This window comes from Periplaneta americana, chromosome 3 (genome assembly GCF_040183065.1).
Source record: "Periplaneta americana isolate PAMFEO1 chromosome 3, P.americana_PAMFEO1_priV1, whole genome shotgun sequence".
NCBI classification, from domain to species: domain Eukaryota; kingdom Metazoa; phylum Arthropoda; class Insecta; order Blattodea; family Blattidae; genus Periplaneta; species Periplaneta americana.
In genome coordinates this window covers 153,544,270-153,557,321 of record NC_091119.1, presented here as the reverse complement: position 1 = coordinate 153,557,321, position 13,052 = coordinate 153,544,270, and the positions used below count along the sequence as shown (strand labels likewise).

General features: G+C 36.8%; 1 protein-coding gene across 1 annotated transcript in view; it reads right to left on the bottom strand.

Annotated features, from left to right (window-relative positions):
* LOC138696681 (medium-chain acyl-CoA ligase ACSF2, mitochondrial-like) overlaps positions 1–13,052 on the bottom strand; it is a 37,490-nt gene that overhangs the window by 19,748 nt on the left and 4,690 nt on the right. The window contains exons 2-4 of the mRNA XM_069821966.1: positions 9,409–9,571; positions 8,353–8,481; positions 3,726–3,952 (exon numbers count right to left, since the gene is read on the bottom strand). Of these exons, the coding sequence (XP_069678067.1) occupies positions 3,726–3,952; positions 8,353–8,481; positions 9,409–9,571 (519 nt within the window). The remainder of the gene's footprint in view (positions 1–3,725; positions 3,953–8,352; positions 8,482–9,408; positions 9,572–13,052) is intronic.

The window sequence follows — 13,052 nt, the reverse complement described above, 5'->3', positions numbered from 1 at the left end:
GATGGATTGGTCGACGTGAACCTATCGAATAGCCGTCATGTAGTCCTGACCTCATGCCTCTTGGTTTTTATTTGTGGGGAAATTTAAAGTTTATTGCTTTGCAGAAATGAATATGTCATTTCGTCATCTGTAAACAAGAATCATAATACTTGCAGAGAAGTAACCCCTGGCATCTTACAACGTGTTCTCAATGAGTTTGTCATCCGTCTGAATGTATGTATACCATGAAGGAATCATAAGGACTGAATAAAATTTATTTTACATATTACTAATATTGATGTACACAAATGATTAACGTGGCAGACCAATACACATGAGTACTAGGGCTCGGGACGGAGCGGTTCGATTCGGAGCAGGAACTGTGACGTCATTACTCGGTTAATCCGAGTATAGTACAGAGTACAAATTTGTGGCGGCAGGTTTAAAATTTGGATAGATTGAGTCGATTTTAGAGTGTACTTTGAAAGTGAAACCAAGCGTGTTTGAAACACTTCGAGCATATACTCTGAACTTCAGTTTTCCTTAGGTGAATGACTCATGGGACACCTTATACATTGTGTTCCGTTCATATCTACTACATTTATATTAGTCATTGTAAAAAAAAAAGTATATTGAACTATTAATTTAAATGAATACTATAAGAAAGGAAACTGCATTGTAACTGGCCATGACATTATTATAGGCCTACTTTGTTATTTATTTATTTATTTATTTACTTACTTACTTACCTATTTTTTATTTACTTATTTATTATTTACTTATTTATTTTATTTACTTATTTATTTTATTTATTTATTTATTTATTTATTTATTTTATTTATTTATTTTATTTATTTATTTTATTTATTTATTTATTTATTTATTTTATTTATTCATCCATCCATCTATCTATCTATCTATCTATCTATCTATATATCTATCTATCTATCTATCTATCTATCTATCTATCTATCTATCTATCTATCTATCTATCTATCTATCTATCTATCTATCTATCTATCTATCTATCTATCTATCTATCTATCTATCTATCTATCTATCTATCTATCTATCTATCTATCTATCTATCTATCTATCTATCTATCTATCTATCTATCTATCTATCTATCTATCTATCTATCTATCTATCTATCTATCTATCTATCTATCTATCTATCTATCTATCTATCTATCTATCTATCTATCTATCTATCTATCTATCTATCTATCTATCTATGTATCTATGTATCTATGTATCTATGTATCTATGTATCTATGTATCTATGTATCTATCTATCTATCTATCTATCTATCTATCTATCTATCTATCTATCTATCTATCTATCTATCTATCTATCTATCTATCTATCTATCTATCTATCTATCTATCTATCTATCTATCTATCTATCTATCTATCTATCTATCTATCTATCTATCTATCTATCTATCTATCTATCTATCTATCTATCTATCTATCTATCTATCTATCTGTCTATATATTTATTCTGGTGTAGTTAAGGCCATTACGCTTTATCTTCCACACCACCAGAAATACAAATACAATAATAAAAATGAAAAGAAAAATCACACTACAAACAAAATTATTCGTATATATGGCAGATAAACAAGAATGACGACTGCACAACAGCGACCACTACTTGTCGTGTGGTGTGTTGAAACAAAACCAATAATTTTGATGAAAAGAAATTATCGACGTAAATACAGAGGGGGTACAGCTTATGGAAAAAAACAATTATTAAGAAATTTCTTTTTAGAAGATGTCAGGAATCGAAAATGTCCTGAAACAATCTTTGGGGGCACACAAAAGGGTTTGTGAAGAGAAAGTGGAAGACACTCGGGCGAGGTTTCAAAGAAGTCTAAGAAAATCCGTTCGCCATGAATCAAGACAATTTAACATGTCGCCAACAACAGTGCAGCACAGCGTCTTCATTTGTATTTATACAAATGGAAGATTGTCCAAGAACTGAAACAGGCTACAAACCACTCCGACAAATATTTGCAGTGAAAATGCAGCATCCATTGACACCAACCTTGCCTTTCTTCCAAACATCTTGTTCTCCGACGAGGCCACATTTCACCTGTCAGATTATAGATGAGAAACACGGTAAAAAAATTCATTGTCGCATGCATTACATCTCCCATCAGTAGAAAAAATACCTCGTGCTCTAAAGCATTTTAATAAAACAGAATTCATCAAAAGAATAATGATTAAATGGCTTAAATAACTTGTCCATAAGAAGTTTTTAATTTTCAAAAACTACGAATTACTCGATCAAGTATCGAGAGAAGAATTTAGAAAATTCCTGATTATATTCAAGAGGAACGTTAAAAAAAAGAAGCAAGAAAAATCGTATATTATCCACTGGCTCTTGATAACAGCAGTGACATTACTGATACAGCAAAGATTGAGATTTTTATCCACGGGATTGATCAAGATCTTAGTACAGGAACCACCACTGGTTGTAGTTTTCATGCCAACTACCTTTCCTTCGTCTCCTTACTTCATAGGCTGTCTGTCTCATGTAATCACTCCAGCTCGAGTTTTAGTCACCGCTGATCTAGACGCATTCACAAACACAAACCGGCTAACCACACTAAGATTCGTTGCGTACCCACGTTTCGAACGAGCCCTTCCACTTGTTCCTAGGTCAGCCCCCTCTTTGTGTCGCCAGTCTGTATTCGGGGAATGCTATGGAATGATGGTGGAGTGGAGAAATGTTGAAGGAATGATATAGGTGCCTAATATGGGGAAACGTCCACACCTGTGGAGTAACGGTTAACACGTCTGGCCGTGAAACCAGGTGGCTTGGGTTCGATTCCCGGTCGAGGCAAGTTACCTGGTTGAGGCTTTTCCTGGGGTTTTCCCTCAACCCAATATGAGCAAATGCAGGGTAACTTTCAGTGTTGGACTCCGGACTCATTTCACCGGCATTATCAACTTCATCTCATTCAGACGCTAAATAACCTAAGATGTTGATAAAGCGTCGTAAAATAACCTACTAAAAATATGGGGAAAAGGAGAATCCCGAAGAAAATCCCAACTGCGACATTGTCCGCCCGTCACAAGTATCACTGTGGATTTTTCAGTGACTGCCTGCATGAGAGGCTGAAGTTATGACTTTTCAGCCATCGCAGGGGACAATGTGGACTTCAATACATGGAGTTAGATATTTGAAGGAACTTAGAAGAATAAATCAATTAGCCGCTCTTCTGCTCAAAGTATGTCTTCCACAATATAATGTCGAAAACTCCTTTGGAAATTTTCACATAGGTAAATACTGTGAAGTAAAAAAGTGGCCTGCAGTACCTTAGCTTCCAGCAAAATCTTCGTACCGGAAACACCGATAGGCCTAAATACAAACAAAACTGCAGTTCAATCAAATCTCACTTTGTAACTTAGGTCTAAACACTGGGGTGCTATTCATAGACATTTCGCTAGCCCGCGCTTCGAGCGTGTTAAACTAGCCCCGGCTATCGGCTGACTACTTGTACAGGATTCATATCATAATATCATATCGCTAACACTGGTTTATGAATACGAAAAACGTTAGTTCTCTGATCATCCACCGGAAGCCCGCGCTAAGAATGTCTATGAATATGGCCCCTGAGTCGGTTATTTTCAACAATTAATTACTACTTACTAACATTTCTGTAATCTTTTTGAGGTTCGTTAAAACCAACTCCATTTCGAAGCCTAGATCATAATTATATATTGCGAACTCACCGGTATTGCTTATCGCCCATGAGAATAAGTGCTTCGAGTGTCGGAACTTTGGCTGCCTGCAGTTTCACTCCGGACTCCGGGCAGCTGTCCAGTTCCGGAATCACAGTGCGCAGGATCTCGTAGCAGCTGTTGGTCTTGTAGAACTCGGAACTGACGATCGCCTTCACTTCTGCCTTGTTAAGTGCAAACATAAGCTGGGGCGCCTGATATGCAGGGTCCAGTTGCACCTGCGATAACAGTGATTTTCTGATCTGTATATTTATTGTATAAAATTAAAGCATTTTTCAGAATCTCACAGCAACTCGACACCCTTATGACTAGGGCCGTGACGTCGGTATATTTGTATTAGTCTGAGGTGAACATACGACGCCCCGGACAGAATGTAGTCGACGTGTTTCAAGTACAGGCAGCGGAAGAGAATTTGACACACGCCTAAGCAAGCACGTTCCTTGTTTTGTATACAATTATTGCGTATTATAAAATCAAGACAGTATAATTATTGTATAATAAGGGCTAATATCGGAAAGGTCTAAAACGCTGGTAAGGTTGAGAAACCATACTTTAAATTGTCACAAATGTATTAAAACATACAGTAAGTCTGAAAATATGTTTTTTTTTTTATATTTAGAGTTTTGCATTACAGTTTTAGAAAGCCGAAAACGTATATGGCGTACAATTTTGCTTTCTACATATTTAACACTTACATTAATTTATTCATCACATCTAATCTGTACCTTACTTTCTTGCATGTTGTTCGCGTAGTTTCGGTTCCTGCTGCAATAAACAACAACATTCATTTTCAAAGTTTCAAATGAAAATGACCGTCGAGTGTCGGATAGTATAACCTTGTATGCGGAAAAACTGCGTTCAACATCGTCTGAAACCAAGGGAGAATATGTAAAATATTTCATATTATCAGTTTCTACCTCACACAGTAATATAAAAAAATGGTGGTTTCAATTCATTACGCGAAATTGCAGAAATTTTGTCAGATGACATAAACTTGATGTAGAAATGAAATTGATGATGTGAAATATTTAACATATGCGCCCTTGGTTTCAGACGATGTTGAACGCAGTTTTTCCGCATACAAGGTTATACTATCCGACACTCGGCGGTCATTTTCATTTGAAACTTTGAAAATGAATGTTGTTGTTTATTGCAGCAGGAACCGAACTACGCGAACAACATGCAAGAAAAGTAAGGTACAGAATAAATGTGATAAATAAATTAATGTAACTGTTAATTATAGGGAAAGCAAAATTGTACGTCATATACGTTTTCGGCATTCTAAAACTGTAATGCAAAACTCTAAATATAAAGAAAAACGTATTTTCAGACTTATGCTTTACCACTTTGTGACAATTTAAGTATGGTTTCCAACAATTATTCTCAACTTCACCAGCATTTTAGACTTTCCCGATATTAATCCTTATTATACAATGATTGTATTGTCTTGATTTTATAACACGCAATAATCGTATACAAAACGCGGAACGTGCTTGCTTAGGCGTGTGTCAAATTCGCTTCCGCTGCCTGTACTTGAAACGTCGACTACATTCTGACCGGCGTCTTATGTTCACCTCAGACTAATACAAATATACCGATGTCACGGCCCTACTTATGCCCTATTACAGTATACACCATTATCTTATAGAAGATATTAAAAATAAGATATAGATGTATAGAGGTGTTTATCGGCGAGACACGGAATATCTACAGAGTGATTGAGAAAGAAAGCTCATACGTTCAGAGGCGATAGTGTGGATGATTCTAAAGGAAATTATATTTTTCAGCAACAAAATAATTTGTTTATAGGCCCAACCCCGTATCAGAAAGTAAAACTGAATTTATCTTACGTTAAATTTGTATATGCAACTTGCAGTACATCTATCTTGCCTTTATTGATTTAAAGGCAGCTTTTGATTTGGTCCCTAGAAAACAAATTTGGGAAGTACCAACAAGATTGATAAATGAATAATTTCGAGGGAAAAATTGTTCCGGGGCCGGGCATCGAACCCGGGACCTTTGGTTTAACGTACCAACGCTCTACCAACTGAGCTACCCGGGAACTCTACCAGACACCGGTCCAATTTTTCCCTCTATATCCACAGACCTCAAAGTGGGCTGACAATCGTCAAGCAACCAACGTTGAGTACACACTAACTCTGTGTGACTTAAATTGTGGTTTTCTGTTAACGAACAGTGACGTGTATTATGCAAATCAAGCTTTCAGGTATAACTCCCTGTAAAGCTGATTTGAATAATTTCGAGGGAAAAGTTAGAGTTTCCGGGTAGCTCAGTTGGTAGAGCGTTGGTACGTTAAACCAAAGGTCCCGGGTTCGATGCCCGGCCCCGGAACAATTTTTCCCTCGAAATTATTCAAATCAACTTTACAGGGAGTTATACCTGAAAGCTTGATTTGCAAGATTGATAAATGCTATTATAAGCACGTACGAAGAAATGGTGGGAGTAGTAAGAATGGATGGGGAATTATCAGAAGAGTTCAGAATGGAGGTAGGAGTTAAACAGGGGGACAGTCTAAACCCGCTTCTCTTCATAATATTTATGGATGAAATAATAAAAATATGTAAACGTAGGACACATAGAACTAAAGTGGGAAATTGGAGATTAAGACCAATATATTTACAAATGTTAATCTATGCGGATGATATAGCATTAATAGCAGAAACACCTGAAAGGCTACAACACATGCTGATGGAATGGAACGAAGAGTTAATGAGACAAGGGATGCGGATTAATGTCAACAAGAGTAAAGTAATGTGGATCTCTAAGGAAGATAGACAGGAAACAGAATTTAACATTGAATGTGAAGGACAAAACCTGGAGAGAGCGGAAAGTTTTAAATATTTGGGAACAATAATAACTAGTGATGGAAGAGTAGATCAAGAAGTACTGAACAGGGTAAAGAAAGCAACTTCAGCATACTATCAAATAAGTAATACAGTAGTTGGGAAAAAAGAAATAACCACTAAGACAAAAATACAGATATACAGGGACATCATTTTATTTTTACTTCAATTTTTATTGTACCTGAGTTTTTGAATGTACTTCACTCCCACCCCTTCTACTAAGGAAGTTCCAACTCCACACAGAACCAAGACCGCAGATAGTAAGCAGTACTGAGATACTGGGTATAGTACGTTCCAGAAATATGTTCGCGTTTTCCAGTGACGAAAGAGCTTTCAATATTGAATCATATTTTCGCACAGGTACTGTCCGTTTGCCTACGTCGCATCCTGATTTCCCCCACCTGCTTCTGCTCGCCCCTCTGTAAAAGCTGGGCTGTCTTAGCTCTTTTCTGAAAACATTAATTTCTCTTAGGAATTGGAAGTTTACGTAATATTATACAGCTGTTTAATTTAACTTAAATAAAAGGGCCTCGTTAAGTAATTAACTGTTACGTGATTTCCTCCCTTTCTACAATCCTGCGACATAACCACTTGGACGGACAGTAGATAGCATGTCTGAGTAATTTTATATTTTCGGGTCGGGCAGAAGTGAAGATTGAATTTACAGTACGTAGAGTAGGTACAGAATTATTTCAACATGAGTTACTAGTACGAAAGACGAAACTGGCAATTGGAATTAGATGCAATAGTCTATAGTGCGATAATATGCACAAAAGAACTGAAGCCTGTATCGAAATGAACGGCCACCATTTTCAAAATTGTGTTTAAATATTCATATTATGATTATTTTTCAATTTAACTTCATTCTCTATATTGTACGCTAATGTGCTGTAGACAGTATAATATACACTGCATAATGAATACGTTCGCATGGATAACTCAATTCGTGAGTAAAAACACTTATTCTTAATACAGTACTGTACTTTGATTAAAGAAAAACCTAATGAAAATTATCAAACTCAAAATCGCGATATTTCCTAGTTTACGTAAATGGATGAACTACTTTTCTTCCATCCTATACCTAGTAGAGTGATTTGTGTTTTACGCCAGTATCATCGAACTCCAGTCTTGGAGGGGGGAGCAAGCGGTGTTTCCGGTTCTCTAAAGGTATAGACAGGTTAATATTAAAAATGTTAGTAAAAATAAAATGATGTCCCTGTATAATTCAATAATTAAACCTATAATACAATATAGTACCGAAAGCTTACCACTCTTAGATAAACATCGAAGTAAATTAACAGCAGTGAAAATGAAATATCTTAGAAGAACTGTAGGAAAGACCAGAAGAGATAGGATAAGGAATGACAGGATAAGAGAAGAAGTTAAACTGAGAAAAGCATTAACAGAGGTGATTAATGAAAGGCAGTTGAAATGATTTAGGCATGTATATCGTATGGGAGAAGAAAGGAAGGATAAACAGGTGATGGAAATGAGAGTGGAAGGAAGAAAGAGAAGAGGAAGACGAAGGATTAAATGGGAGGATACAATAGAAAGAATAGGCCAACAGAAAGGAAAAACAATGGTAGAGATGAAGAGAATGTGTAGAGACCGGGAAAAATGGATGAAATGGACGGAGAGAGGCGAACCCGACGCTTAGCAGCAGAAGGAACTGAAGAAGAAGAAGAAGAAGAAGAAGAAGAAGAAGAAGAGCTTGCAGTACCGGTATTGTTAGTGAAAGTAGCATAAGCTCTCACCGCTATGAATCCCCCTCTAGCTGCGGCCAGTCTGCAGATGTACCATTCAATGGAATTCGGACCCCAGATAGCCAGCCGGTCTCCAGGGTTGAGTCCCAGCTGCAATAAGCCCGCTGCTACATGATCCGCCTGAAAGTATAACGTAATTTCGGACACATAGTTACATGAAGTGATTTTTTATATTTTGAGCGGATTATTAGATGTGTCGAAACATTGTTCGCGACAGTCGGTGTCTCTTTGTCTGTTTTCCTTATATTGTTGCTCAAAATTTCTTAATTTGCACTAGTATTAATTAATAAAAGTCTAGTTAAAACTTGTCTTTACTGATAGAGTAAATATTATGCTTTCCATTATAGTGGAATTAAAACAACAACTAACTTGTGTGTTCAGATATTAATTTGAAGACGCCAAGAGTTTCCATTGCAATATCCCTTTCCATATTTTTGTGGCCAAAAATACGCTACTATTCCCTCGTCCCTATATATTGGGTTGGTGCGTAAGTTTGTAGCGTTTTTGTTTCGCGAGTTGGTAGCCTACTTCGGTTGCTATAAGCAAATATCTTACTATAATAATAGCGGACAGCTGTATACTAGCAGCATTGACGTGAGTTCGAAATATCGCGGACCTGACATCTAGTGGAGCTGCGTGGAATTACGACCACAAATACAAATATATTAATATAGCGGGAATCGGATTATTGTTTAAAACGTGAGGTACTAATGTGGAATAATATACGAGACACTTAAGAAATGTTGAATAGTATTTAATCTAACATTAATTTATATAAAAGTTGCATGTTATAAGAAATATTGCATGCTTCATATTATTTTTCGTAATTAATTGTTGCTCATTTTTTCTTTGGTTTAGTGAGACAAAATTAATTCTGACATTAAAACGTTATTTTAAATTCATTCGTGCTATACACTGACTACTAATAGTTTAAATAAATTGAATATTAATTGCTACTTTGCGCTGTATTTTACAGAATGTTTACTTTAACCCTCATTACCCATTTTTTACTTACACCACTTCTACTCTGAACGGTTCATCTATTACCTTGTCTCGAGCCTCCCTGAAGGTGATGCGTTGTCCCTGGTATAAGGACACCACGGCTTCTTTGTCTCCCCATTTCTCCACAGCCAAGTCAATGACTTGTCCCAGAGTGAGAGCATTCAATGGTCTAGTCCCCGGGTTATGCCAATAACTGGGATTGAATTTCCTGTGGATATAAACCATGCATTATACCTACATCTGCGAAGCATTAATGTAAGTGTAGTTTATAAATGTGATTGTATCAAAATTAATGTAGTCTGCAATTTTTTTTTCTGCGCCCTGAAACAGAGAAGACTTGTCATCTTTGTCATTCATGTAGATCAGCGGTGGCGAAAATGTAATCGTGCGCCGAGCCACTGTGTAACCTGCAACGTGCATAGCACCTATGGAGGGAGGCGGACACCCGAATGGGAAGTGAAGCAACTGTCTGACTTATTAACGGATTTTCATTTTCCTTACGTCAAGCACTTAAATATAATTTTATACAGTACAAGGTTACAAACTAACGTTTAGTACGTGTAACGAAGAAAGAAATGAACATTAAATGAACAATATCACAACCTAAAATTAACTGTCTTCAGAATGTCTCTGCGAAAAAGTTTCAAAATCAGGAATTATGTCACTTACTGCCAGTCGTAGTTGATCACGAAGGTATTTTTCTGTCAGTCGTGACCTAAATTTGGTTTTTACTATTTTAATTGTTGAAAATAATTTTTCACAAACGTAAGTTGTAGCGAATATGGCTTCAACAGAGCAAGCGAAAGAACGAAGCTTCGGATATTTATTTTTTGGCAAAGATTTGAAAGTTCAACATTTGTCAAATCCTTAAATCTAGCTTTCATTTGACATCAAATAGTAAATCAGTGAGTTCAAATTGAAGATCTAACCTCATTATTCGTACATCTGCTGAGAAAGGGTCGACGTACAGAGATGATGATGATGATAATGATAACAACAATAACACTTAACTTTTTAATGTTTCATCAGTAACATGTAGTATAATGCCGTTTTATGTTATACAACCGTTTTCCTCGTAATACTTGTGAACAAATCATACATTTAATATTCTCATCATACTGACAGCAAAAAAATGCGTCCTCCCATCCTACTTGGAACTTTCGTACATGGTTTCGAGAGAGACATATGCCACTCGCAGGTCAGAGACAAATACAAATGGAACGGAGTTTGACTCCAGTGAGTGAGAGGGTGGGGGTTAGCGGAGGTTAGAACAAGCGAAATGCACAGCTATCACTGCGAGCCACAATGTCTCGCGAGTCACGTTCTCGCCACGGCTGATGTAGATTATAGCAACGGTTTGCTTCGTCTCCACTTATGTTCGTTGCTTTCTATTCGTATCTGTTTTGCCATTGCACTTATGAGAATTGAAGAGCTTTCTCTCAAAATGAGTTAAGTCCGTTTTCAGTAATTTCACAGGAAGGACGAAAAACTGTGGATACTGTTTCGATTTATGCTGTATGTTCCTGGTGGTATCTCATTGTTGCCCACAAATATGTGTTTTTAGCGTAGGTAAAATATTAAATCCTCAGTTCAAATCTAATTTTTAAATAGGACCATTTCTAAAGAAATAAATTAATATAAATTCTGTGTAGGCCTAATGCTTTTTATTGACCAAAATCCCAGGAACAGTACGAAACATGTTTGTGTTTGTAAATTCATACCTTACATTGTTCGTAGATCATATATACCCAGATTGCTCGGCGTTATAGGTTTTGACGGTAACAACTTTTGTCAGGTTTACTATGCTGCCATCTAGTTGTTACATAAGGAGTCACGTCATAACTCCGATTTGATGGAAATCGAGCTATGGAATTAACTTGCTTTTCATGAAATCGTCATATATCTGCCTCGATATTTACTTCATGGAAGTGAGTTTCGAGAGAAAATATGCAGCAGATCTCTGACGATTGCAAAGAATACTAGGAATAGAGCAAAAAGTCATTTTTTCATTTTTGTGTACTTAACTGTTCTGGGATAAAGCCATTCAATTATTTAATAGTATTTAAAAAAATATTATTTTTAATTCTCTGTTTATAATTTCCTACAGTAAATTTCAACTAGTTTTTTATGCGTTCACTGTTTCTAATGCGGACTTTCATTGGTCTCACCTGTCCACTACTACAAACTGTTGTTGTTTAGTCAACTGTCTGAAGACAGGTCTGAACCTCACAAGTGATACCAACAAGACACCGCTTATGAGGCAACTAGGCTAGGAGATAATGGGGTAGGGTGGCTAGTTCTTTTGACCCTCCATTGGATGCATCGCCGATTAGCTACATAATACAAACTGTATGTATGCTTGAATAATTTGAATAATTTCAAGGGAAAAATTGTTCCGGGGCCGGGTATCGATCCCGGGACCTCAAGTTGAACGTACCAGCGCTCTACCAACTGAGCTACCCGGGAACTCCACCCGACACCGTCTCAACTTTTCCCTTCGTATCCACACAACTCGCGTGGGCTGACGAAACGCCAGAGACCCACATCGAGTGCACACACTCTGTGTGACTTGGAATTGTGGTTTTCTGTTAACGTACACAGTGACGTATATATTATGCAAATCTAGTCTTTCAGGTAAAGCTCCCTGTAAAGCAGATTTGAATAATTTCAAGGGAAAAATTGTTCCGGGGCCGGGTATCGATCCCGGGACCTCTGGTTGAACGTACCAGCGCTCTATCAACTGAGCTACCCGGAAACTCCACCCGACACCGTCTCAAATTTTTTATGTATGCTTATAACGACGCTTCCCTCACACCGCAAGCTCAGCAGAATTTTCTGTTGTATGTCTCGCACAGTTACGCGAAATTGTTCGTTTCTACGATAGTAACTTTAGTTTCTAACGCCTGGTTAACGGGAAACATGTTTACAAACAACTTAAGAATGAATACAAGTGCATCTTACCTGTGTCACAAGAGATGTTTTAAAATCGTCCTCCTCATGCAATACATTTTTGATATATCCGAATACTGGTCTGAAATAATCTGCCTATCTCTTTTTGCGAAATATTCGAAATTACATGTCAAATATTTTCTTCCACTTTTTACACAACTTTACTACAAAAACTCGCTGCATAGACAGTGGCGGTTATTCAAGTGAAGTACATGAAGGCCACCTTCACCCCTTTTTTCGTGCTTTAATAAAATATATTTTATCAATAAATTAGAATAAAATGAATCCTTCACTAAACCATATTTTGCTCTATTTTTTAATATCTTGTTCGGCTTAATCCGCTCAGTTAACGTTCACTGCAGCACTTCACATGAACCCCTCACCAGCCAGGCCACGTGGCTAGCAGACCAGCTGAAGGTCCGAATGAGACTTTCCTTTTGGCCTTCAGTAAACACACCCGGTTGCCATGACAACGAGTTGCTTACTATGAATTACCGGTCCTTTCTCTATTCTTGAAAGACAGAATCTCTCTCTCGTCCAAACATTGGATCAGGGTGGCAAACTATAATATTTTGCAACTAAATAAGAAAACATAAAATATTCTGTAAAGAAGTTAAATATTGTTTAAATTTAGCATATAACGTATATATTTTGGTATTTTTTAACGTTAGCATCTCTTGAATATTATGTTTTGTATGGATTTTGAAATAATTTGAGTACCCTGTAATAAAGACAGTTGG